The sequence below is a fragment of the Corapipo altera genome, unplaced genomic scaffold, assembly GCF_003945725.1.
Source record: "Corapipo altera isolate COAL_440 unplaced genomic scaffold, ASM394572v1 1, whole genome shotgun sequence".
NCBI classification, from domain to species: domain Eukaryota; kingdom Metazoa; phylum Chordata; class Aves; order Passeriformes; family Pipridae; genus Corapipo; species Corapipo altera.
The window spans coordinates 36,943,877-36,971,148 of record NW_020884873.1 but is presented as its reverse complement, the minus strand read 5'-3'; the positions used below and the strand labels follow the sequence as shown (position 1 = coordinate 36,971,148).

The 27,272-nt window shown below is 42.6% G+C and overlaps 1 protein-coding gene across 2 annotated transcripts in view; it reads right to left on the bottom strand.

The window, feature by feature from the left end:
* Positions 1 to 5,299: 5,299 nt before the first annotated feature.
* The window catches only part of SLC38A1 (solute carrier family 38 member 1), a 42,025-nt gene continuing 20,052 nt past the window's right edge, over positions 5,300 to 27,272 (bottom strand). The window contains exons 5-17 of one of the 2 annotated variants that reach the window (XR_003530273.1): positions 25,097 to 25,170; positions 23,400 to 23,492; positions 23,018 to 23,099; positions 21,752 to 21,834; positions 21,067 to 21,125; positions 20,236 to 20,358; positions 17,991 to 18,070; positions 16,736 to 16,836; positions 13,513 to 13,631; positions 12,817 to 12,958; positions 12,611 to 12,708; positions 11,379 to 11,566; positions 5,300 to 8,207 (exon numbers count right to left, since the gene is read on the bottom strand). Coding sequence is in view for 1 of the 2 variants with exons in the window: in XM_027659066.1 (XP_027514867.1) it covers positions 11,465 to 11,566; positions 12,611 to 12,708; positions 12,817 to 12,958; positions 13,513 to 13,631; positions 16,736 to 16,836; positions 17,991 to 18,070; positions 20,236 to 20,358; positions 21,067 to 21,125; positions 21,752 to 21,834; positions 23,018 to 23,099; positions 23,400 to 23,492; positions 25,097 to 25,170 (1,156 nt within the window). In the remaining variant the exon portion in view is untranslated. Of the gene's footprint in view, positions 11,567 to 12,610; positions 12,709 to 12,816; positions 12,959 to 13,512; positions 13,632 to 16,735; positions 16,837 to 17,990; positions 18,071 to 20,235; positions 20,359 to 21,066; positions 21,126 to 21,751; positions 21,835 to 23,017; positions 23,100 to 23,399; positions 23,493 to 25,096; positions 25,171 to 27,272 lie in introns of both variants that reach the window. The other variant, XM_027659066.1, reaches the window with a different exon arrangement.

The following is a 27,272-nucleotide window of genomic DNA, read 5'->3' as shown; positions in this document are numbered from 1 at the left end:
TGACCTATTTTGTTTATTGGTATCTGGACTGTTTGTCCAGATGCCAGTAAAATAAAAAAAATACCAAAAAAATGCTTTCCAATTTTAGGCAACTATATTGAGCCCTCAGAGTGGTACTCATTTGCCCTGAGAGGAAGTACAGGTTATTTCTGCAGTAAACAGGAACTAGTGGTCAATCTTGTGCTTAATAGAGGGTTGCAATGTAAATATAGAAATGTTCTTACTTGAATGAACTGATTTATCATTGTGCTCTCTTTTAGGATAGTGAGATTGTCCCAAGAGAAGTCAAGGTGTTGGTGATGTGTTTGCTCATGTGTTGAAGTGGCACCGCACTTGCTCAGTGCTTTAGCTGCCTATATGCGGTCTGTAGACTAAATGGGGTACATCTTCTGCTTTAGTATGTCTATGCTATATCTACTCATACTCTGGTCAGCCACAGAGACAAGCTTCCTCCTCACAGCTGACCAGAGCATGAGTGCCAGTAAGAGCTGAATTTGCCCTGTTGTAATCTATAGCAAGCAAAGACATGCTGGAGCACTAGATGAAGGAAGATAATTATGTGACATGCATGTATCTAAACACATTACCCACACCCTAGAGAACAATCTGCATCTTACTGGGCACTGGTAGCCTTGTACAAAAGATTTCAGGCTATTCTCTATTCCTTGGCCCAGAGTAGAGGTGAGAATATCATTGCCTCTCTGGATGGGATTGGTCGTGAATGGTACAGCCAGTGACGACATGTTACTCTAGGAAATCAGCATCCTGTGTGAGGATGACACATCTGCTTTTGTAGTGATAGTGATTGTGTGTTGAAGCCATCAACACAGCTAGGACTCAGTTATTTAGTCTTTCTGGCCAACTGAGTTTGATTGTTCTGCTCCCAGAACTCTTTAAGAAAACAAACAATTTCTGTACCCACATCCTAGGTTTATTCCATTAACTGCAGGGACTGCATATTCTGGTTAAAATAATCTGCCTCTGGAAAACGGAGCAGTTGACCCTGCTTGTTCTGCACAGAAAGATGCCAATTAATTCTCTACTTAAGTAAAAACTTAACAAAGACTTGCCTGTTGCTCTACAAGATTGTTTATCAATTTACAGGGAGGCCACGCTGCCTTTTCAAACTGCTGCTGGAGGGCTGCCAGCAGAAGTAACAGAGACTGCGCTCATTGTTTTAAATGCTACTGGATGTGGGAATGGCAGCCTGATGCCTGTTTTCCTTTCATTTTATGATGATCTAATTGCAAGAGATATATAATTCCTTGTTATGTCAGGGAAGTTGTTTCTCCAGCATCTGGTACTTCTGATTATCTACAAATGGTATCTGAAAATTAATAGGAGATCAAGCTATTACATAAGAAATACTACTGGGAACTGCTTTCTGCACCAAGCCCAAGGAGACTTCAGTCTGCAAGAACTGGCTTTGTCAGTGAACATATAATTTTCTTTTTTTTCCTTTTATTTTTTTTTTTTTTTAACATCTGAATAAATTACAGGCTTTGGTTATGATCTGAAGAAATGTGTTCTACAAATGTTGTAGCATCTGTATGGTGCTGTTTTTACTACAGTCATTGTACAGGTCATTAATCTGATCCCACATCGTAAAAATTTCTCCACTCTCTTTATGAGTTTCTTTCTTATCATAACTCTTACCAATATCTTGGTGCCTAACTCTGCTATATTCCCTTATAATTACTTGGGATAGAACAAGTGCTTTTTTATCCTCGATGTACTTGGCTCCTGTGGTGGTGCTGCTGAGCACCACACTCACCCCATCTCTGTGACAGACTGCACATCCAGGAGCTCTGAAAGGCTGGTCCGGGCGGCTGGGGAGACATCTGGCCAACAGACCAACCTCTCTCATCCTCATCAGCTGCTCACCAGGATAACCTCTTGGCATGAGCCTGAAGAGGAGAAATGTCAGCTGCTCCTGCATCTGGTACTTGGTTTTCACTTCTCTATTGACTGTCAAACACCTCTGCACAAGGGTTGTTGCCACCCTTGCTGTGCAAGGGGAATGGTTGAGCAAACCCCTCCTAAGCAAGGTAAGGGGAATCAGCAGGTTTGCCTGGGCTGTGGGGGCAGGTCTGTACCAGGCAGTAATGGGGACAGTCCAGCTGTTGCAAAGCTTATGTAAAGTGAGAACTGCTGGGAAAACAATAGGTTAGGGTTAGGGAAGAATAATTTTTGGGAACTTACCTGAGCATGGGTGTGAGGGACTGAAAGAAATTAACTGGCTCAGAACAACTCTGTGTGTGGGGAGAGGAGGCAGATCGGGTTCTGCCAAGGTGGAGTGGTGCTGTGCCCCCCCCCCCCCCCCCCATAATTCTGCCTCCTTGAGAGCCTTTGGCACAGCTGTCAGTCACTGGCACACTGGAAGCATTGCCTCACACCCTGCCCTGGAGCCCCAGTCCAGCCCCAGAGTGGCCAGTGGGCCAGAGGTCCCACATGAAGGGGGTGGCCACAGAGGGCCAAATAAAACCAACACCATGAAGCCTCCATATGGTCATGACCCTACCGTCAGGACATATGGAAGCTGAAATTCCAGTGACCCAAGGCAGTAGATATAACTTTCTTTTTTTCTCTCTCTTTCTTTACTTCTTCTTCTAATCTCGTTTCTTGATATTTGGGTAACTTAAGGCTGGATGGGTGGGATTTTGCTAAGTTGTATGGGTTAGCATGTGCTAAGTCAATGTTTTGTGAAATGCTTTAGTTTGTTTGAATGCTGCCCTTAAATTTTGGCAAGTTCCCTTATTTTCTAAAGTTTGCCAGTAAAAGTGTGTTATTTGACCTCTTGAGAAATGTGTATAGCGTCTTCTCTTGTGCTCTCTGTCAAGGTATAAAAAGAACTGAAGGCCCTTTTAATAAATCTGGCAGGTGGATTTTTGGAGCCTTGTATATTTTTAACGTAAAACCCCTTTGATGAGCTCATAGAGCGACCCTAGGGTGTTACAATGGATCCCAAAAGGTGTCCAGGAAGGAAGAGCATATGGGAGCATGTCAAGGGCACGGTCAGTACCTGGTACATTTGAAAAGTTTAGTCTGAAGTAATAATCTCCACAAAAAACTAGGTAAATTTCACCAGCTTTTCATAACTGGCAAGAGGACAGTTCTTAAGGTTTGCTGCCCACCGGGGAAATGCTCTTCCAAGGGTACATGGCAGGCAGGAGGAGGGGGACCTGGTTACCTCTGGGAAAAGGATCTGAGACTTTAAGCCAGGCATTTTCTAAGGAGGGGACGTGGTTCGTCTCCGGGATACGTTCTGACTCATGTTGATGATACACTTTCCTCCATTTTTCTAAGACAGCAGCTTCCCTTAGCCCATAGCTCAGGGAACTCACAAGGTGGCTTTGCTCTGCAGATTGAACCTCAGACAGGGCTGGCTGGTGCCACCCCAGCCCATCACAATTTATTTGCTTAGCTGTATTGCCTAAGCCTTGGCCGATCAACACCATTTTCCAAGAAAACCAGTAACCACATGTTTTTCAAGCAGGGAGTCATGGCAAGGTTGAGGCACACTAAGACAGCAGCACTGTCCCTTGCCAGTGCCATGGCATTTAGCAGGGCACCATCTTTAGGAGTCTCCATTTTCCATAACTGTAAGCTGAAAGAGAAATGCATGGCACTTAATATTTGCAAAACACAGATGCTGGGCTGCTTGAAAACTTCTGTCTAACCACACTGGGATCTATGTTAGGAAGTTGGTGTTTGAACCAGAGATACTTACCACAGCTGACTGCAAGGCAAATGGTGCTGCTCTCTTGCATGGGTCTGAGGACAACAGGGTGCAGGAAGCAAAGCCCGTGCTAAGTTTATTATGTGTTTGTGGCCAGAAAGTTTTGGAAATGGACTTATCACTTGTCCCTGTTCCTACCATCCCCACTTTCTCCACACTTCTTAAACTTGGCATGAGTGCTTACTTTTAGCTCTTGGCAAACTGAGGAATGAGACATCTTAACAGTTGCTTGAATTTGGGCTTCAGCCTGAAGATTAAATGCAATTTTACATGAATTTCAGTTGAACTAAGACCCCACTTGAACCACATGGGGGAATCTCTTCCTTCAGACAGGGCTGCATTGCTTGCCCTAGGAAATAGTAATTTTCTCATTTTTTTTTTCATTCCCAAATAGGGACAGGTCAGATGAACTCAAGAGATCTGGCTGACCTTGGGGATACAAGAAGATCGTGCCAAGCCAACGGTAGAAGTATGTGGCTGGAAAAGAGACTGGTGTTTGGTTGCGTGGTTTTAGGTGAACTTCAGGTGAGGCTGTCAGACTGCACTGCAGAAGGCAACAGATGTTTGTTGTAGTCTCTGCAAGAAAGGAAAAAAGTAACTGTAGTTTCTGCTTTTCCCTCTGCTCCATAAACCATGTTCCTATGTCTTAAGGTATGGCTACGAGATGATTAAGCTTGGCTGGGTAGAGAAGTGGGTGCAAATGTATGCCAAACAGAAGGGGCTATTAGACCAGGTCAGTGCAGAAGCTTCTACCTCTGTGCTCCCTGACTTATGGCTTTAAGACATGTCCCTGGGCTTGGGGACCAGGCAACGGCTTGCCAGAGATCCTGATACATAAATCCTCCCATCACTTCTCCTGCAGAGGGGCCCAGGGAGCTGTACTCATCCCATGCAGTCAAGTAAGCTCTTGGGTTGTTTATAGGACTTGAGCCAAGAGCTGTTTTTGTAGGTGGTCACTACGACCTGAGCACTAGTAAAATTCATGACCAAAGGCAAAAAAGTTAGCAATTTCCAGAACCTTTAAGACTCTGACAGAGACATTTTGGTAGATATATCTGGGAATGCTTAAGACATTTGAGTCTTTGGGAATCTCCTCATACATCTGCTAGCAGACAGAGAAAGTCTGGCAAAGGCTTAGTCACTCCAGGTACCAGTTTGACATCTGTACTCAAACCTAACTCTAACAGCAGTCCTTGAAATTGAACTGCCTGACTTGACCCTGAAACAGACTGGCAAGCACTTGGACAGTCTTCAAAGAGCAGGCAGAAACAAGTACTGTCTTTTAGGAATGCTGTCATCTTCAGCAACCCCAGACCACGGTGACCATATGCCCCAGCTTCAGGTCCCTCTAAAACTGTATCAGAAACTTCACTTTAATGCTCCACAGATGTCTATTGATATTTTGCTGCATATACTGCACCAAATCTAATATAGTTGGCTTCGCAAAAGCTGCATGCCCTATATTCAGTGATAATACTTGCATAAACAGCAGGGAGCATATGCTATTCAAATTATTAAAATAATACATACACATTCCTTTGAAAGAATATGGTCCCAACATTAGTTTAGATTACAATTTTAATGTTTAAAAACTATAGAGTTAACAGAGAGATTATAGAACTCAATACAATTTTTTTTTATTTACACACAGAAACAGAAAAAACGGCGTTGTTTATTTGGATATGAGCAGCACAAAGTTAACAGGTGATATTAACAGGAGCAAAACATTACCAATGACTCACTTCAACAATCTATTACAGGCGAGCTTGTATCAAGCATACATCATTCAAACAGTATTGTTCATACTGGATCTGGGTGAGCCATAACATATATTGGGACACTAAAAATAGGTTTCTATAAACAAGTTAAAGTTCAAGTCTTGTGGAAAAATACCTTTACAGTTTATATTTTGTTGGCTATAACATTGAAAATAAAATGTACACTTGTATTAACTTGAAAAGCTTTGTAGAACTGACTGTATATACGTTTTTTTCCTCAATTTGTGCTCATGGTGAAAGCAAATGTTATTTCAAGTTTCATTTTCATCCAAGCTTATAAAGTAAACATGGAAAAAAACCCCAATTATTTTTAGATGCACTTCCTTAACCTCCATTTTTCAGCAATCCTGAAAAAGACATGTTTCCATGCTTTACCAGTGAGAAAGTCTATACAAGGCCTTTGATGGAGGCACTCTCGGGATGCACACAGCTCTTCCCCCCCATCACCCTCACCCCTGGACACGCAGCTATCCCATGACCAAAATACTGGCCTCTGTCTGTTCACAGGGTGGGATGTGCAAGCAGTCCCTGCCCGGGGATGCTCTTGGCATCCTCAGGCATTAGTGTTTTGGTTGCATGAGAACAGCGGGGTCTGTGGCGGAGAAGCAGCCACAGGACTCTGCAGGAAGGGCAGGGGTTAGAAATGGCACCAATTCCAATTGCTCTGGTTGCTGCCCACCCCTTGCTTGTAGTATTTGTTTTCTGAAGTACACGCATTTCTGATAGCTGAAAATGGAAATGCAGAAGTTTTGCCCTGACCTGTTCGGGTTAGTTGGGTAAATATATGCCTGGATGCAACATGGCATAATGCTGGGTCAAACTGCTGGTTGCAGTTTGCCATGGTTTCTGCATAAAGCCTTTTCAACACTTTACTACCACCTGATCTTGGCTTAGGAGGCAAGAGGTACCTGCATACCAAAGGGGCCTTTTACAAGGGAGATATTTTACCGACCAGGAAGACTGACAAACTTGCTCTTGAGAAAACAGGGAGTCGTGCACTGGAATTAATCCTAGCAATTTCACTGGACCTTTTATTTTTCTGTTTCTTGTCACATTAGTGATGTAATTGTAATTTCAAGTTTAGGATTTAACTTGTGTACTCTTGGGAGAAAGAAAAGGATATGCATTTTACTAAGAAGCTAAAGTATTTGTATTTCTATTTAAATTACTCTTAATATGCAGAGCCTATCTCAACACTTCTATATCATAGGGGAAAAACAACTGCAAAAATATACAGCATCCTATTTATTTACAATATATATGTACATAAAAATGAAATTTCCTACAATACAACACAACTGCATAGATTTGTTTTGAGAAACATAGGCATGTGTACAATTTGTGAATTCTAGACCTTTCCAGCCCTGTACTTTTTATTAATTCATTCTTTTTTTTTTTCACAGTTTGTTACACAAATCCTTACATTAGATACAAATAAAACATTCTTTGTGTACGTTATAGGAAATAAAGATTTTCCAGCACCAAGGGCTCTAGGGACTTGTTTAAGAAAGCACCCTGGTGCCAGTTGATAAAGCCATCTCTTAGAGCTGCTGATGGAGCTGAGTACATTCTGCGGTGCCTTTCTCCTACAGGCACTGGGGTGGGACAGTAGGACTGGACGTGGGACACCACCACATGAAAAGAGCTTTGTTTTGACCGAGATGCTCTTTAGCCTTAATGTAAGGTTCAAGCAAAGAAACCTTTTCATTTAAAGATAAGCTAGAGATACCATTGTTACTGTTAATACTCAATACCAGAACTGTGTTGCGCTTATGCACTGTAAGGCAGACGTACAGACTCAACCCACGGATCATCTAACTCACACTTGCATGTGACCTATTTCAAGTGGAGCACAGGCTGTGCGTTCAAATGTGCCTCAGAAGAGCAGCCCTCAGGAGCGGATGAGCATCCCCATCCCTGACCTCGCAGGATGAGACCAGCTGTTCTGCCCCAGGCCTGCACATGGGCCAGGCACCACTTGGTCCATGTCAGCTCTACAAAAGGTCTGTGCTGGTGCATGGATTTGGTACTGGCCCTTCGACCAGAAGCAAGCATCACCCAGAGAGGTCACTACTCCTGAGATACTGTTCTCGAATAACAATTTATTGTGTTTTACTTACTAGGTATGTGTGCCATGGGACAGAGAAGGGCAGCAGTATTACGGTTAAGCCCATGACTATTTTGTTTGCAATGTGCTGTTATCTAGGAGAGGCAGCAAGGCCATCTTTTAAGTGTAGGATTAACTCTCACAATCTCATTAGTAGCCCCTGCTTCTAATTAGTCCTTTCTTGTCCCTCACCACTCGATTGTTGTGATTATGCAAATGAGAATTTTAAAGGTTTTTTTGTTGCAGTTATTAGGAGCAATTCTGCATCCAGTCTATGACATTTGCAGTGCTCACAATAGCGATAAACTCTCTATGAAAAGAAAGCATGCTACTCCCTACTAAGTAGATATGGTACTCTGGATCCTATTAATTTAACAGAGAAACTCATACAGCATTTCACTGTGCTTTTAAAATCCTAGCTAAAATGTGGGACTCATACAATCATTGGCTACAGATTCACTATTCCAAATGAACTGAAAAACAGCAGTACATTTTACAGATAACCTCAAACAAATATTGTCATCCATCACTGATGTTGACAGTTACAGCAGGGTCTATTGCATTCTGTTAAGAATGTATAAACCTGATGAAAAAACAAAAAGCAAGTTATTTCACGTTCATTACCACAGACATCAATAAACACATGATACCTTTCCATAAATATCTATAAATATGATGCCAGAAAATCAGTTTAAGCAAAATTCTCTTTTATTATTTTTTTGTTGTTTGTTTGTTTGTTTTGGTTTGGTTTGGTTTTTTCCTAGTTAAGAGACCCAGAAGCAAAGTCTGTTTAAAGACTTAATATTTTGGGTATCTATTTTTCAGTATCTAAGATTTGCTTTGGTGGTCCAGTACCTTGGGTAATTTCACTCTATGCACACTCAGCTCATTCTCCCTATTTATTCAGTAAAACTCCAGTATACAAATAAACTGGGAAAAAGGAGAAGACAGAACAGCAAAGAGGAGAGAAAGCAATAGTGATGGAAGAGATTTAGGAATATAAAAGGAGCAATCAGTGACCCAACAGCCCTTCCAGTCGAAGGAAGTTGGGTGCCAAAACTCAATGGTTGGTATTTCAAACAGAAGACTACAGATTATTTGGGGGGATGGAGAGGAGGGAGATGTCACAGATGAGACCTTGCTGGAACCCTGTGCAGCAGATCAGACCTCTAGCTCATAGCTGGGTTCTTGAAAGTTGTTCCCAGGATCTCCTCTCTCACAACTCCTGATGCACAGGGCGATGCTGCTCATTAATCAGTAGCAGAAGGATAAAGCGGGGAGGGAAGCAGGAGAGCCCTGGAGCATCTTAAGGATAACACTGTACAGCATCCTCAGGTCTGAGTTAGGTTTTTCAGGATAAGATCCAGAGAGATTATAAGGCACCTCAAAAACTGAAATGTGACCTCAGAAAGTTGAGTCAGAGAATGGAGTGAGATGCTGGGCTCCTGCTGCAGTGACCACTGAGGGTTGGGTGCCTGCAAAAGAGGAGCCACAAACTTACAGCCAAGCTGGTGGGTGAAGTGCAAAGAGATAGGAACGAAGCATAGGTTCTTCTCCCAAGAGCTTGCCTAACACTTGGTCTTGTAGGCTGTGGTATGGACTTCTTTGTGAATAAGGGCAGGGATCAGTCCCATAAAGATGGCACAGAGAGAGCTGGTGACCTGCACCATCGCAGGGTCTGAGACCAGTCACAGGAAAGCACAAGGGACAATAGCCCAGTGGTCCCAGGTATCTCAGCAGTTCATGTGTTAAAGGCTGGGCTAGGGGATCCTTGGGAGAAAGGATGCTGCACTGGAGATCTTGCTGGGAGCCTGTGAGTGAAGGTCTCAGGGGCCAGGAGGAAGGAAGAATAAAGGAACCCTGCGCTGCAGTCTAGCAGGTCACTCTGCCTGAAGGGAGAAGGCCTCCAGTTTTGTTCTTGCTGCTGGGCTACTCCAAGGACTTGGGCAGCCTGTGGAGTCCACTTTGCATTATTTCTGGATCACAGTGGAGTATCATCAGAGGCAGATACCTCACTGCCTGGGCTGAGGTACAGATCTGGAAGTCTGGGCTTAGTAGGCTTAGTTTCTGCAGCATGAACACTGCAGATCAATGCCCAAATTCTAAGGAAGGCCTTAAACTAACCTCTCTGGATGCTACCCTTAGAAACCAACTTTCAAGGTCCTGAGATGCGTTCTGTGGTCCCAACTTTCAGTGACTTCAAGTCATGGCAACTGAGGCAATTCAGTAGCTCCCAGAAATCCAAAGACCCCAAATACTCCATCCCTAACCTTAAAAAGAGCAAGTTGCAATGACAGGTTCCTCACAGCTGATGACAGTATGCTTCCACAGTTACAATGGGAGTTGTCAATGAACCAGCTACTGGGAACAAAAGGGTTACTACATAGTGAGAGATATGGCTCGAGCATACTGAGAGCATCACTCAGCCCTGGGGCTTGACAGGGGCTCCCTTTAGCCATCAGTGCTTTCAGTGGGAGCCACATTCATATTCTGAGACACTTTTTGGCTCACACGGTGAATGACACAAAGTGCACACATTTATGCTGCTGGCAGTGCAGTAATAGAAGATGTCTGCTCAGCATTTGAGTCTCTACAAGTAGTTCTCTACACCAGCTATAAGGCATTAGGCAAATGCTTATTCTGTGGACAACAGATGCAAGTTACAGTGTTTCTGCTAGTAGTAATTGAAAGTCGTTTAATTGTTATGAAGAACTGATGAAAAATGTAAATGAAACTTTTAAAACTAAAAAGTATTTCTGTTCATTTAAAGAAATGTTACAGATTTCAATTTCCACTAGAGAGTGAGTCCAATCAGGCTCCCACTGCTGTCAAAGATCCTGCTGACTTCAGTGGGAGGAGGGTAAGGTATGTACAAATGAATCCTAGAATGGAAAAGGCATGAGGTATGATTAAATGTGTAGGTTTTAATAAAACTGGAGGTTAGTTTTTTTTTTCTGACAGCAGCGGGACATTACTGAACAGTTTAATGCTGAAGAAGATGCAGACTTCCCATGGAAATCTCTGAACATCTGCTTCTCTTCAGGCTCAAGTACTCATGGTTTGGGGTCAAGTCTAGTTCTGGTCAGTCTCCAACAGAAGTGCGCCAGGGTGGCTGGTGGTGGTGTCCATCCTTCTCTTGCTCCCTGCACCCCATCACAAAGACACACACAGTCTGTTCCCAAAAGCCATAAACAGGTCAAGCCCTGGGGTTGGCTCCCCCAGCAGAATACCAGAGAGAAGCACCGGATTTAGGACCTATGCTTATATAATGCTCAGTTATGCTCTCCTGGTGCTTTTCATGCCTGTATCCACAATCCTACACTTGACCCAGTGAGGCAAATGTTGCCTGAAACTGCAACAGAAGAAACAAACAAACCAACAAACCAGATGTGTACAATTAAAGAGCAGAGTTTTGGCTAAAAGAGGGAGGGAAGGGTGTGAACGGACATCACTCCAGTTGGAATTGACAGCAACAGGTGCTGCTGCTCTAAAGGAGCAGAACTTGTGGATGAAGGGCTAATGACAATAATGAAACAATGCAGTTCATGAGTGGAAGAGGGGAAACTAATTGTGATGAATTCCTATGAGCAATGCTCTATATAGCTTCATAGACAATTAACACAGACTTATCACTGATCTGATAATTCAATATGTCTGTTGGAAAAATGGGTCTGTTTTCTCCAAGAAAATACACCCATAACAGTATTTTCAGTACTGGATAATAATTATTTGGATTTGATTTGAGTAAACTCACAAAAGATGGAATAGATAACAGAACAGATGGTTGAGATTTTGGTGTATAGTGAACAGGGGTGTCTTCTTTTCAGAAGGAGGTGAACTTCAGTGGCCTTCGGCACTGCCTCCCGATTGTACCCAGTCATAGATGACCAAGGGAATGCTCACTAGGGAAAACATTACCCCCAGCACCAAGAAAAGAGAAGCCTGAAACAAAAAACAGAGAGAAAATTAATGCATAAAAAGAAAAGACAATTAATTCAAGTATGTTAACTTCTCCTCTTAAGGAGACTTACAAGGTGAGGTATCAAAGTTATCAACTAAAATGAAATAGCACTTCTGGTAAAGACAAGACCCATAGATAATTAAACAGATTAGCGTCATTAATAATTACTTGCTGAGCACCAAACGAATCTTTTTTCTTCTCTCAATTCACTTCTTAAACACCGATCATCCCTAAAGAGGATTAAGTGAGTCTGTTTTTAGGACTGATCAGCTCTGCTCTTTCCAAAGCCTCACAGAAATCAGTATATTCTTCCCAGCGGATATGTGTTCATCAAAGTTCAGCCCTTTCGTCATGGGATCTGTGGATGTAGCCACAAGTGAAACACATGTTTCCTGCCTGTCTGCTCAGAAAAGGAAGGTCTGACCTTACAATGCTTCCAGTGCATGCCCCATTAGGTTGGGAATACACAGTATTGCATCTTTTCAGCTCTTTCTGGGGCTCATAGGAAATCTTTCCAAGGCCCATTTCCATCTGCTCATGCATGCCAAAGGGCTAACATAACATTTCAGCTGGCTGCTTCTGGTGGAACTACCCTAAGTCTGACTCTGGTCCATGAAAACTGTGAGGAATACAACAAATGGAGCACTTTGCACACTTTCTGGATTATCTCACAGAAACAGAGAGAGCTTTCTGGGCTGAAAGGTTTGCTGAGGTGGCTGGAGGGGTTTCTGCACCCCACTGACAGCTACTGCTGCTTGCAGGGCTGCTGCTTGCCAGCCAGGGGAGTCCCTCACCCTGCAGAGAAGGGCTCCCCAAAATATGAGATGCTGTGCATGGTACGGCCCCTCCACTAGGAGACCCCCAGAGTAAGCCAAGGAGAAAGGCGAGCACAGCTGCCAGCTAACTGAAGCACAGGGGAAAAGTAATGTAAAGAACCTATGTTCAGATCAGATGTGCTTTGCACGTAGCACATTATAAAAAATGACAAAACGGAAGTGTTGCATTGATGGGAATGAAATGCATACCCAAATCCTCTGAGTCAACTTTGATCCATCCTGCTGTGTAATTTTTAAATACAACGATGAAGGAAGAATGAAAATCAGCATATTGGCAGAAGTGACCCCTGTAAAATTCAAATAAATGAGTTTTGTTAACTGTCAGCAACAGCTAGTTATTGTGTTGCTAATTAGCAACCGTCTTTTATTAGTAGTACAAAACCAGGATACTGTACCTACAACTCCAAAAATATCCTTCATGGATGGGATAAAAATGACTAACAGGTTGATGATAACCAAAAGAACAAAAGTAACCAAAACATGACGGCCTAAGTCAAATTTTGTTTTTCTGGCCATCTCAAATAATGATGAACGCACCTGTAGGGAGAGAGAGAGAAATTTCTCTGTCAAGAATAGTCTATGAGCCAATTCAAAGCTTCCCATGTTTATTTGAACTGGTTCTTCATGTGATAAGTGCTGCATAGATCTGTCATAAATTTTAGATTGTCTCATGTAATGTCCTTTGAAATAATCCTTAAAATCAGTTTGTTACTTCAGAACTGTAGTTACACATGCATGTGTAGTAGGATATTCCTCTCTTTCTAACGTATCTTTTGGAATCCTTCTGCACTTAAAAATTAACTTCATCTCTGAGCCTCCTCCAATAAAGTGATGTGAAGGAAGAGAGAACTCTTGTGGATTCAATTTAAAACATGTTTAAGACCAAAAGCAATTTATTTATTTCCTGGATGAAGAACTTCTCCATGCAGAAAAGTTTAAGGGGGAGTCTGGTGTGCGGAAAACTGATCCAAGCTCAAGCTCTTTTAGTAGCTGCAACATTATGGTCTCAGCAACTGCTGGACTGTGGTTTGAAGAAACATGCTGTGTACAGCTATTACCAACTTCCAAACCGTGCAGGAAGTTTTACTTACAGTGAAAAACAGCACCGGCACAGTGAGTATCACTGCCACAATCACAGCCAAGCGCACGGTCAGGATCAGGATGTCATCTTTGCTCTGGTATTTGTGAAGCAGATCTGACTGCACACTCTCTATGGAAAAGACAGTAAGGTAAGTGTTCTGGCAAACAGGCAATTAGTTCACAAAAATCATTGTTTAACAACAGCCTTCTTGAACAACAAGTGATTTATCTGTAAACAAAAGAGTATGGAATGAAACATTCTTGAGTTAAAACAGCGCTTTGAACAAAATCCTAATGATCCCATTATTCCAGATTAATCCTTTGGAGGCCTGATTTAGGAATGCATCTTAATTCAAGACAGCACGTGCCTAAGTCTAAGGTAATTTTCACTGTAGGAAAGACAACAGTGAGACATACACAAAAGCTTGCTTACATATATACATAGATACAAAAATAGGTAAAGTGAAATAAGCTATTTTTAATTAGTTCCATGGACTTTTTGGTTTTTTGTTTCAAAGGATATAAAAATAAACACATGCACTGCAATGGTTGAACTTAATATAAACTGCAAGGTTTTGAACTAAATTAGTCTAAACAGCAAATAAACTACCAGTGAAAAGCAGTGCCCCTGTTCTCAACCGAGAACAAAGCCTATCTTGGGTCAGCTCTCAGTGGGACACTGACATTTGCACTGAAATCCCTCAGCAGCTCCTGAGGGCTGCCAGCAGTGCCTGCAGCTCAGCTCCACGCCAGCCGGCGGCCCCAGCAGCCAAGACAAATCACAGGGGGTGCCTAATGGGGAGGCGCTGGCAATATTTTAATACAACCTCCTGCCAAAATGTTTCCTTGAAGTTGTGATAAATAGTGCAGAGCAGGTCTGCATGTACTAAGCAAGAGGAAAACCAAGTTGCTGAGGGATCTACATGTTTGCTTTGTAAGTTTTAAATATCCAGGAGCAATAACCTAAGGCGGAGGCTGTTAAGCGTGACACAAAACATACTTGCTGCCCCTTTTTAGGCTTATGTTTTGTTTCTGCCTGCTAATCTTAGAAAGCTGGTGGTAAAATATAACAGCTCTTAAAGGGAACTCAATGGCCACGTCTGATTTACCATCTTTGGCACTTAGTAAAACCTCATGTATTCCTGGAGGCAGAGGGATCTATCCTGTGGCAAAATGCCTACACTCCCCCCAGGGCACCTTTCTGGGTAGAGACCACAGGTTAACACCACCTATGCAGTGCTTGAATCCCCACTAGGAGAAAGAAAATGCTCTCCCACCTCCCTGCAGATCAGGAGTGGGGTTTTCAAGCCGGGCACATGCACAGCTTCTGCGACACAGAGCTTACTCTGCTCCTGCAAGCACAGACTGCAACTTCTGTACCACTCACGGGCTGCAGCCAGGTAGGAAGTGAAGGGCAAGGCTTACAGTTGAAGGTCTGTTTTCCTTTCAGCTAGATACACCACAGAGCCCAACCACACTGTGACCTTTTAGGGGAAGAAAAACACCTCTTTTCTGTAATTCTGCAATGTAAATATAGTCATCACTGCAACACTTTTGAGAACACAGCAAACAGACAAGTACTATTGGTGCAAAGAAGAAATGGTCACAATAAAAATACTGTTCTTACCCAGGTAAGGGTAGAGAAGAGGGTTAGAACACTGTAAGTGAACATATGAAACGTAAGGTCTTGTCCGTCTCAAGGGGAAGAATGATCCAAGTGGAGGAATTTTATATTCCCTCAGTGTCTTTTTTGCTGCCTGTCACGGCACTGACACTTGCAGAAGTGCCAGCAGAGCTGCACAGCTTCTGTTTGTGGGCTCTCAGTGCTGGGGAGCCTGATGTGGGAAGACGCACACAAGACACCCCAGGGATTCCTCCACCATTCCCCCTCAGGAGGGCCAGAAGGACGCAGCCCCTACCTCCTCCATGGACTCCAGACCCTCGTCCTTGAGGGATGTGGGAGATTCCCAGAGAGGAGCGCCACGGATCTGCCTCCTCAGATCCCTGGGGCAATCACATCAGAATCTCCTCCCTGCCAAAGTGAAGGGGTCCATGCTGATTTACACCCACTTGCTCCCTGGGGCTGCTAATTTGACACATCTCTATGAAAATGTATTAGATGGGAGCAGTTGGATGAGAACAGTTGATGCTGTTGTCACTTGCAGCCTATTTGTGGTTTTATTGGGAAAATTAGAACAGATGACCTCAAATTACTTCAGCGCATGTATACTCAAGGCCTTAGAATGAGAGTCTGAGAAAACAAATATGAGATAGGTAAACCTTTGAAAGAAAAAAAATGCCACATTTCATATTTAGTTATTTTCTTTCTCTTGCAATAGGTGGCTTACAAGGGACAGTATCATAAATGAAGAGGTTGTAACAAAAAGGTCACTTGGAATAGGGTGGAGAAGACTGATGGTGACTCTGAAGTAAAAGGCAAACATCAGCTTTGTCACCTGTCTTGTAACCCCTCAATGGTCCATGGAAAAAGAGACTGCTTTTTAACATTCTCATTATACTGGAACATGGGAATAGCTTCCTGGGCAACATTCATATTTTATCCTACTCTACTTAACAACTGTGCCTTTAGGGCATACATATTGTACCCTTTAGTGACACAACATAATTTGTTAAGTGAATTGATATGCATGAAAAGAGACGGTGTGTGTCTCAAACACTGAAATAACCATCCTTTGGTAGCTGAGCTGGGACAATACTCAAAGCTTCCCCACTGCCAGTTTGTTTAACCAAGACCTAAAGAGGTCAGCTCCAGGGACACAGGGAAAACATTTGGTCTGGTGTCTCTAAACACATCAATAAAAAAGTGAAAAACCTGTGATGGCCTATTTGTTACTCATTTCCTAGGACCTACTCTCAAATCTGTCTAATTTTTTGCAAGTTTGCATGCTTCAGTCGTTACCAATGCACACATCATTCAGGTGAGGACCCTGGAACACAATCTTAGTGGGCCCCAGCTAATCCCCAATTCTGTTAAACAAATCTCTCCCTCATATTTTGAATATGCCTTTTGCAAATAATACTTTCACTTGTGCTTTTCATCCACAGGGGAAAAGGAAGAAAGGACTTATATCTTCCATATGAAAACTTTAAGGAAAATTATTTGGAATAGTATTTTAATATAAGTGGATGGGATTTTCCTTTCCAGCTGGGCTAGACTATTGATTTTACACGTATCCCCTTTCAACTCTGATCAATAAAGAACTGCGTACTTACCGTAGAAAGTCAAATAGCCAAATATGGCAGTCATAAAGTACATCAGAAACATGGCAAAAAATGAGATATTTGAAACCAACTGCATTTTTTTCTGTGAACGGCTGGAGAAAGAACAGAAAAAGAACACATAAAAATGGTTAGGCTGGATTTTTCAATAGCTGTTTCAAATGTTTTAAGTCTTTGCATAAACACAGTATTTCTGGGGAGACTCACTAATGCATTTCCATATAAAACAAGAATTCATTGACAGCTGCACAAGGAAGAAAAGGACTGGGGAAAAGGACCCTACTTGGGGCTTAAGTCAAAAAATGGTGGGTCCAACCTATGGCTCTGCTCCATGGCCAAACCTGCTTAAGCAGAGTGAAACCCTGTGGAGAGAGGACGGCCCTGAAACACTTCAATAATTAAATTAAAAGGTCAAAATGAGAGAAGCATAAAATTATAAAGAGATGAAAAGAACCCAGAAACATTCTGAATGACTGCAGAAAAACATTCGTGTTGCCATGGGTAGAAAATACTGGATGTATGCAGACCTATAAAATAGGTAAAAGTGTAAACATTTCATCTTTAGATATTTGTTCTAAAATATTTACACTCCAGTGTCTAAACTTAGACTTTTAAATCCACACAAGGATGCCCTAAATAGGCACCTGTGAACCTGCTAAAGTCACTTGAAATTTAAAGCACCCAGCAAGTGGCAGGGGCCCGAGGGCACTCATGGGTCTGCCTGACTCTGACCTCCCTCCTGGGCTCCCCAGCGGCCCAGGACCCCACTGTAGCTGCCCAGGGCTGCCAATGATGTCACAGAAGGACTGGTCCCAGCCAGAAGTGTCAGTGAGACAGCAGTACCAGCACAGGTCTTTTAATATCAGTGAGGCTGAAAGTACTTTTATTTTCCTGGTACTGCAACAGATTTTTAGTTGCACTGGAACAAACACCATTAGTGGAACACACACCTCTGCCAAATAATGACCAGCACAATTTGGCTCTCCCCAGGCTGCTGTGTACTTCCAGAGAAAACTCACAAGTATTGCATTATTCTCTACTTCCCTTGCCCCCACCCCAGCAGTGCGGCACAGCCAGATTTCCTAGCTGACAGCCATGCTTGCGGGCTTGTTGGGTGTTGTTAAAGCACATCTCTGAGTGGCACAAATGACTCAGAGCACCTCTGTGCTAACATTTTCCATGTAAAATGGTTAAAAACAATTAACTGGAAAAAAAAGAAAAAGAAAAAAAAAGAAAGAGAAAGGCTTACTCTTTAAGTTCGCTGTAAATCGGGAGGACTGACGGGTGGCACACAAATGCAAAAGCAATGGTGGGCAAAGCGTACACAGTCTGTTCAGAGAGAATTTCAGAAAAGAAGTTAAGAAGTAGTATTTCCTCCAGTGGTGTGAAGAAACGTTCTGTATTCAACTACCTCAGCTCCCAGCTTTTTGAATTCTTCAACTGAACATTGAGAGCCCTTCTGAGAAGGCAGAAGACCTGTCAATTAGCACATATTTAATGAAATACAGAAAGCAGCGTGCTTTCAACCTGAGGACAAAGTCTTCACATTGGTGGCGCAAGTGCAGCCCTGACTGTGCTTGTAGAGCGCAGCTCTGGATGCCACACTGCTGCTGGTTTTGCTCCCTGGGATGGGTCTCCCTGCCCAGCTACTGTCATGGTTACTAGCACAGTGTCACGCGTAAAAGGGACATATGGCGGGTCACCGCTACGCTACCCTGCCTTGGCATGGAGAGGGGTGCGCACCCGTGGTGCTAAGGCTGAGGTCCTGAAGAGGAAGCCCGTATCCAGACTGTAAGAAAAGAGAACAGGAATGCAGAACTTACAAATAAATGGATATTTCAATGTACCAGACTGAATCCCTTTATTTCCCAGGCCAACAAAAGGACTAGGAGGGCTTTGGAGGGAGCATGCTTTTCTTTGGGGAAAGAGAAAGACCATTATGTCACCAGGAAGTGCAGGAGGCCTCTGAGGGGTACCTCACCCCCTTCTCCACTAAGAGCTTGAGGGGATTTCAGCCCTCAGCCAAATTTCACAAACGATCAGTGCCCAGGCACTTCCATTCTCCATTAGGGAATGGATATGAGCAGAGGTAATGTGAATCTGCAAGGACAAAATGAGTCCATCCCTATATGCCGCTCTGTCCCACCCTCTGAGATCTTGTGCTGGTCACAGGCATCCCCTTCCCACAGAAGCTGTTCTGTGATACAGCTCAGGCCTGGCAGATTCAGTAAATGCACTGGCTGCTCTCCAGTGGCCCTTCCTTGCCCAGGCCTTTGTGACCTCCTCTCGCTCACTTATAGCACATTGCTGCTGTGGTGTCTCCATCTTTAAAGATATTCAGAAGTTGCCTGGACACAGTCCTGGGTGGTCCTGCTTCAGCACGGGGTTTGGACCAGGTGACCTCCAGTGGTCTCTGCCAACCTCGGTTATCCTCTGATTCTGTGAAACTGTCCTGTCTCTCCTCACACACTGAAGTTGCTAAAATGATTGGCAAACTGTTGGCCCTGGGTGCAAACCTCGGAATATCAGCTCCGGGTGCCTACTTCAAATGGACTGATCCTTCTGATGTGACTCCACTGGCTCTGAGGCAAATGCTGAGATTCACTGTAGAAGAAGGTGCCCTTCCATACTATCTGGAATACCCACACTTAAGCCGCTATCGCACACCAAATTAACTAATTCTTGTTCCGTCACTCTGTACCTGGGGTGACGGTTTCCCCCAACCAAAGAACAGTGCTTGGACTGGCTTCTTCAACTGAAGCTGGTAGACTGAATTTTAAAAAAAATAATTTTTGCATGCCTCTGCTACACATGCGCATTGTCTATGAATGCGACTGTAAGGCCCTGAGGACCACGCCCTGCTGGATAAGGGGCTGTTCCACTGGGAGCACTGCATCCCAGCACAGCTGACAGGAGCCATCCTCCTGCTCCCAGACCTCTCACATTCTCTTAGACCAACTTCTTTTGCAGCTGTCTGGTAACAGAGGGAAGCATTTGACTGGAAGGCAACCAAATTTTTGCTGGACTAACTTCCAACTGTATCCTTTTTGCAGTCCAGTTCACCACATGGCTACAGAAACATGTACACTGTCACAAAGAAGTGGTTTTTCTGCAAAAGGACAGAGATTACTTCTGGGCTTTGGATGCACGTGTGGCTTACTCAACTTCTACCGAACAAGAGTCTAAAGGCACAGTTGTAGTATGGATAGTAAGAAGCAGTGGAAAGGAAAAATCTCCTGAAGAAAGCATTAATGGTGGTAGCTCAGGCTCATAGCCTTAGCACATCTACTACCAGGGCAGGACAAGACTGCAAGGTACATTCATCATGGCATCTCCGTAAGATCGGGCAAGGAGACCCATTGTGCATTCACCACTGGATCACAAATGGAAGCATGGAGAATCAGGTCCTATGTGGTGCTGTTTGGATTAAGAACATGGGGTGCAGGTGCACATATTATGTGAATTAAAAATAAGTATTATAAAAAGAAACATACCTTGGAATTAAAGATAACATACTTTGGCTTACACATATGTTCATGTGCTGAGCTATTTGATAGGACAGATGTTGCATTTAGTTCTGGTACACCACAGGAGATTTGAAACTTCTTGTAAATAACCTAGAATAAGAATGGAAGATAGCTAATTGCTAAAATAATAAAAAAAGTAAATTAAAATTAAAATATCAGTGAAATTGTGAGCATCCTGGCCTGTATCATAAATAGCGTGGCCAGCAGGACTAGGGAAGTGATCATTCCCCTGTACTTGGCACTGATCAGGCCACATCTCAAGTACTGTGTCCAGTTCTCGGCTCCTCACTACAAAAAAGACATTGAGGTACTGAAGTGAGTCCAGAGAAGGACAAGAAAGGCAGTGAAGGGTCTGGGGAGCAAGTCATATGAGAAGCTGCTGAGGTAACTGCGGTTATTTAGCCCAGAGAAAAGGAAGCTCAGAGGAGACCTTATCACTCTGCAACTACCTGAAAGGAGGTTGTAGGAGGTCGGTGTCAGTCTCTTCTCCCAGGTAACAATTGACAGGACAAAAAGAAATGGCCCCAAGTTGCACCAGGGGAGTTATGGATTGAATACTAGGAAATTTTTTTCACGGAAAGGATTGTAAAGTATTGGAAAAGAGTGCCCAGGGAAGTGGTGGAGTCACCACCTCTGGAAGTGTTCAAAAAATGTGCGCCTATTTCACTTGAGGACATGGTTTAGTGGTGAACTTGTGCTAGGTTGACAGTTGGACTTGATGGTTTTAAAGGTCTTTTCCAATCTTAATGATTCTATGGTTCTAAGACTCATCCAACAAAGAAAGCAAGCTGAACTTACCACTACCAGGAAAAATACCATGCAGCTTAATGAAAATCCACTGGTATAGCCAAGATACCCTGAAAGAAATTAAAAGGAAATCTTACACAAAATTATTTTATTAGTCTATCTTGGCTTTTACTTCCTTTTGCTTCTTCATGAAAAGTTCAAATGTGCTATGCATTGTGAGCTTCTGGGCAGGACAAAAACACGTCTTATTGGTGTGGAAGTCTCCCACGTTGGGAATCTCCTACATAACAAGTCTCCTAGCTTTTGGTCAGGCCTGAGCCTTGCTCTGACCCATTTGACTTCCTCAGGGTCACCTATACATCAGTTTAACTAATTTTACTTTTGAAAGAGGTTGTGATAATTGAAAAATACATGAAAGTGTGCAGTTGCAATCAGAACGTGACACAGATTCCCTGATACAAGTCACATCAGCTGAGTTCGGGTTATTTTCTCAAAAGGAAGATCCCAGCTGGACTTTGATGCCAAATGTTGTTACATGATTTTAAAAAAATACATTGTGTACCTACTGGCATCTCTGTGGATTCAAACACATTTGAAAGTGCAATTCTCTGCATATATCTTACTTCAAAGTCCAACACCTCAACACTAAAAATTTTGATGCTTATAGAAAAGTAACTTATTTTTTGTCAGTGTGGCTGTCAGTGGCATGATGCCCAAAATGGCATTTTCATCTTACCTAAGTTCTTAAGGAGACATAAAGGGAGGATTATGCCAAATGTCACTACGACAACAAGAATCCGTCCATCCACGTACCATGCCCTGCATAAAACATTTAAAAAACCATATCATGAGCACACCTTAAACACTCTCTGGTTTTCCCTTCAGTCACCCTCTTTGACTGTTGTAGTTATAGAACTATCTTTGGTCTTTTTACCCTACAAGCTCCTACGAAAGGAGAGAAGGGGTCACATCTCAACTTTGTGGACTCTTAAAGTATCCAGTCCTCGAAACAGGGCACTGGTCTGACTCAGGTATGGCAGATTTTCATAGTCACTAGTCGAAACATCACCCTACTGCTGGGATCAGTGAGTGGGACTGAGAGGCAGAACAACCACCTGTGTGACCTGATATAAGCCACTGTGTCAGGACGACAAAAGATTGTGCAAAGGGTCACACATACGGCACAGTGGAGCAGGGAGGGGCACCACAATTCATTTGGGAAACCACCCAGGCATTTGACTGGAGTGGCAAACCAGGCTCCTGAGGGCTGGCATGCACTGGCCAGTTCAAGACTATATCTCCTCTAGCAAAGTGCTTTGAATACTGCTGGAAAGCAAGAAAGAGGAGAAAGGACAGTGTTAGCGATGTTCTGATGACCTATTTCTATTGCTTGGTCCAGTTTAGTATGATAGCCCGAGGAGGAATGGAGTCTCTACCACTTTCTTGTGCACTACAGCACACCATATAACCTAGTGTGAGGGATATTTACCACTATAAAACAATGTCATCCCGCTATTAAAGAAACTGGTAAATTCAAGGAATGATTAAGTGGCAGAAGTCTAAGTATAATATTCTGCAGTTGTCATATGCTAGTATTGAAGAATTTCACACTACAGACAATGTTCCAGGGACAAAATTCTGCAAGATGCTGAGAATGCAGGGAAACACATAATATCTTTAACTTGCATTGCTCCCAATATTTTCAAGTGTTGCCTAACACTATAAAATATTGGATTCTATGATAAGAGCTTTGTATAAATCACCATTCTTCATAAAAATCTAGTGTGCAAAACTAGCAGCTAACTAACCTGCATTTCCTATCCATCTTTTCCTTCCCAAAACTGTCTTGGTTTTTATGAACCCCCTGAGAGACTCCTGTGAAAATCTACTTTGACAAACCTAAAGGATATTCAATATTTAAGAGCTTTTGTAAACATATGCTTAAACTTAACTACGCAATGTTAAATTCTACAGTCTAAGCATCAAAATTAATTCAACTTACGAAAAAGTTTCTTCTTTTCCCATTAGAAACTTTATGGCAGAAGGCAGTTCATTTTTGACTATGAAGAGATAGCTCAACATTGCTGGAGGAAGAAGAAGATCAGTTTAGAAAATGGATAAAGTATTTTGTGGAACAAGTACTGAGAAGCATCCTGAACCTTCTCCCACAGTGATGTCTGATGACAGAAGACCCTGAAGTATGACTGACTGTAAAACTACAGCATTTTCAAAACGCTGCATGCAAAGTGTTGGCCACAGCTATCTTGAGGAGCATGAAGATCCCAAGATGTCGTGGGGAGAAGGAGGAACCTGACTGGTTGGTAGCTGTAACATTACTGAGATATTCCTGGGCTTTGTTTTCTAATATTCCTCATTTCCTTTACCTCCAACGTTCTGAAGAGATGTAGAGCCAAAGACAATCATTTTGCCTGGGGTACCAAAGATCTGCTCACCAAGCTTTTCATACACCATGCACCCTGCATAAAAGAAAAGAGGAGAAAGGTAACAAATACACCATTGAAAGCTGCTGAGTTGAAACACTTATGATTTCTTTTCAGCTAACCAGCCATCTGTGCAGCCCAAACTGCCCTTTGCAAGTAAATAGGGAGCTCTCTTGTAATTTCTAGGGCTGAAACTTATATGTTTTCTTGACTTCTATAAATATTATCATTGGTTACCAGTCACTTTTGAAATGGAAGCTCTTAATTAGACTATTGCACTCCTTTAATGAGTCTGTCTATACCCCCAGTGACATTTCCTTCTGGTATCCCCATCCTGGCATAGATTTGCGTCTGCAATGAGAATGACATAGAAAGCCTCCAAAACCCAGTACAGCAGGACCCACAAGTCACCACTGGCAGCCTGGTTATCACAGACACAGAACTGCCATTATGCAATTCCGCTTGCTTTCCCTGAACGATCCAAATGAGGACAGCCACTGTTTAACAGGATCATTTACAACTTCTAATGACAAAGCCCTAACTTGTGAGTTCTCAGTGTGGTATAGTTTTGGTAAAACCAGAGAAAGGTGTAAATTATAACTAAGATTTCTTTTTAAGTAACCATCAAGCTTAAGAAACTCCCCTATTAATTGGTTTGTGTTTCTGTTAAATGGTTTTTTTCCTTGTCTGTGAATTAGGCTGAGAAAAAGACTGGGCATTGTGAAGATCATGAGATACATTAGAACCAAAAGAGAAATACTGCAGATGTTACACTGGGCAGATGATTTTTAAAATGCATTCCATTGTTTGGTTTTCTCTATATTTCCTTACAGCTGGCATTTCTGCTTTGAAGCTTATATAAAAAATAAGTCTGAGCTTAAATGTACCAGCAACATAGAAAATACGGCTCAGATTTTGGGAACTAACACGGCACAAATGTGTCCACATTGAATTTAAATAGGCAATTGGTGACATTATACACGCTAGAACAGTAACTCGTGTGATTAAATTGCGTATTTATATATTATAGTGTTCTCGTGCACAGATAATTTTAAAAATATGGCTTCAGAGATTGTTTACAAGGAAAGAGACTCTCGGACTTCAGAGCACAGTGACATTTAACATTGTAGGTAACTCCTCATTTCTGTGTTTAGTGTATCTGTGTTACAAATACGCTTCTCTCTGTGAAGGAACTGTTCCCTTCTATTTTATTCTAGGAAAACTACTACTACACCACAAAGGCTATCAGGAATTTCACACTAACCATTAAGGACAAACTGTATTTTCATGCATTCTTCATCACTGGCGAAGGTTCGCTATGTTTCATTTGTAATTCACTTTTTAATGCAAAGAAACTATACGAGCTGTTCCTTCTAGCTCACTGAAGACAACATTTCCAGGCAGCAGGATTCACTCTTTGTCATAAGTTTTTTTCTTTATAGTGATATAGTGCTCTTCTCCATTGTCATGACATAAATTCTTGTTAATTCTGGGCTTTTGACCCAAATTTGTCAGGTCTTCCTATCATGTCAGCAAAGTGACAAAAACTCCACCTTACACAAAGCACCTGGCTTCATTTGAACACTTTTTACCTCTTGGTTTTTATGATTCTACTGAAATGGTAAAACATCTTAGATTACCTGTTTCCTTTGAACACACCAACAGGAGATGTATTGAATAAATAGACAGCAGCGTGACTGAAATCAAAAGCAGCCTACAAAAGAATGGAAAATAAAGCTTACCATAAGAGATGAAGTCTAACATTTCAATATTTCATGTCAGGTCATATTCCTATTGACTCCAAGACAATTTTTTTATTCTTCTGACCATGCAAAAAGCCCTAAAATACATGTGATTCACATGCTGTTTGCAGTTCCACCATGGAGGTAGAAGATCCCACATGTAGAGGGATTCAACCAAATAAAACTTAGCGGAGCCACAGAGTGCAGCTGAGTTACACCTCCCCATATTGAAAAAAGCAAGAGTAAAGATCTCTTATCAGACAGAAATGAAGATTTAATCAGAGCACAAATGAGCTAGGTATGTCGTTCAACATGCACTCTAAACTTTTTTATTCTGGAAGCAGAGTAAAAATTGAGAAAAGTCCCGTATTTAAGGACTCCCATAACAAATAGAAACATCTTTTCCCAGGACACGTTTCATATGTTATCTCCAAAGGGTAACATGCCCAAATTGCTTTTTATGTGCCTCACAGTGCCCAAGGAGAGGGAAGTTAAGGCTTAACTGCCCTCCCTTGGGAATAAAGGCAGCAACCAAAGGCTTATACTTTGTCCAGGTGGGGGCTATTGTTCCCTCACTGATGTCAGTCCTGGTCTGACATGATCCATAATTTAACTTCACATAGAAGAATTGCAGGAAGTAGTGACCAAACTGTTTGTGTAGGGAACTTGCTGGCACAAATGATAATTAGTCAGTGCTGGGGGCTAAGTGCATAAAAGCACATTTTCTCATTGCTCAATGTCTTTAAGTCAAACACCATGTGTGCCTTCCCCTCCAACACTGACACACAAAGACCTGATGATGTTTTCATGATGTGTGTGAAAAGCATTCCGACAATCTGTTGGCAATTCCTCTCTTTATTATGACAACTACCCTCCGGACACCAAGGAAAACAAGACTAAAATTTAACAGAAAACAAACTGCTGCCATAGATAGGCAGCAACACATCTTTTTCATATGAATATATAGAAAGAACAGGACGAGAAGCCTCCTCCCGTCACTTTTTTATTAGTTTAGACTGGAAATACTTTAGTGCCAAATAATGACCCACAAGTTCCTTGGGGCCAGAGGAGCAGGGAGAAACATAAAGAGGTGATAGAAGGAACTGTTCTTTTGCCAAGAAAGAATGATGGTTGACAATAACAACGCATTCTTTGTACAGCCCCAAGGCTGTTTCGCCTTGAGAAGGTGGAGAAGGGAAGGGAGATTGTACTGGCTGAGGTCACTCTGCTCCATTTTTTACAGATTTGCTAAGCCCTCCTCCTGCCCGGGTTCCCTGCTGAGCTGTTCCGCCCCTGTCTGCCTGCAGACACCGCGCTCAGCCCCTGTGCTCAGCTGCTGGGGCTGACTCAATCCCAGCCCCAAATGGCTCCAGCTTTGCATGCCAGCATCCAGTCTGTCTTAATATTAAAAGCTCCTGTTTTTCAAGCGCTGAGCTCACAGAGCCTTTGCAGCGGAAAAAATAACACTCCCGAGCAGCCAGGTATTTATCTGATCTGTTGTCTTTAGCTCCCCATAGGATTCTTACAGACACTTGGCATTTTCATTAGCACTGTATGAAAAACTTGTTTGTGTTAGGACTGTGGTATGGACAGGAATATTTGTGCCAGAACCACCCCTTGGAAAGGAATGAAACTGTCCATGCCACTCACTCTGCACAAATTCAAAACAGAAACAGGGAACTTGCACTACAGTCCCAAAAGCACTCCCCTACTCTTTGTTTTGCCTGCTTTTAAAGAAGTGCTGGTAGCTGTGCAAGCAAATGGCAGATGCAAAAGTCACTTCCCTGCAAAAGAATAAACAGTTTAGGCCAGAGGACTGATACAGTGTTGGGAAGAACAAACTGTTCCTGTGATGCCACTGCTGTTTTCTCCCAGATACCACATTTACCAGGTCAGCTGAATTCTATGCTGTGCCCAGCCTGCTGTGAAGTCCCAGGATTTGGGGCTAGAAGAGCTGTGAGGCTCATGAAGTCACCTGAATTATTTCACAGAGCAGTTCTGAACCCTCATAAGGTATTGGGTGCAGAGGAAAAAAGAGCATGGGGTTTGCTACCCTACAGCCTCCTAGAGGGCT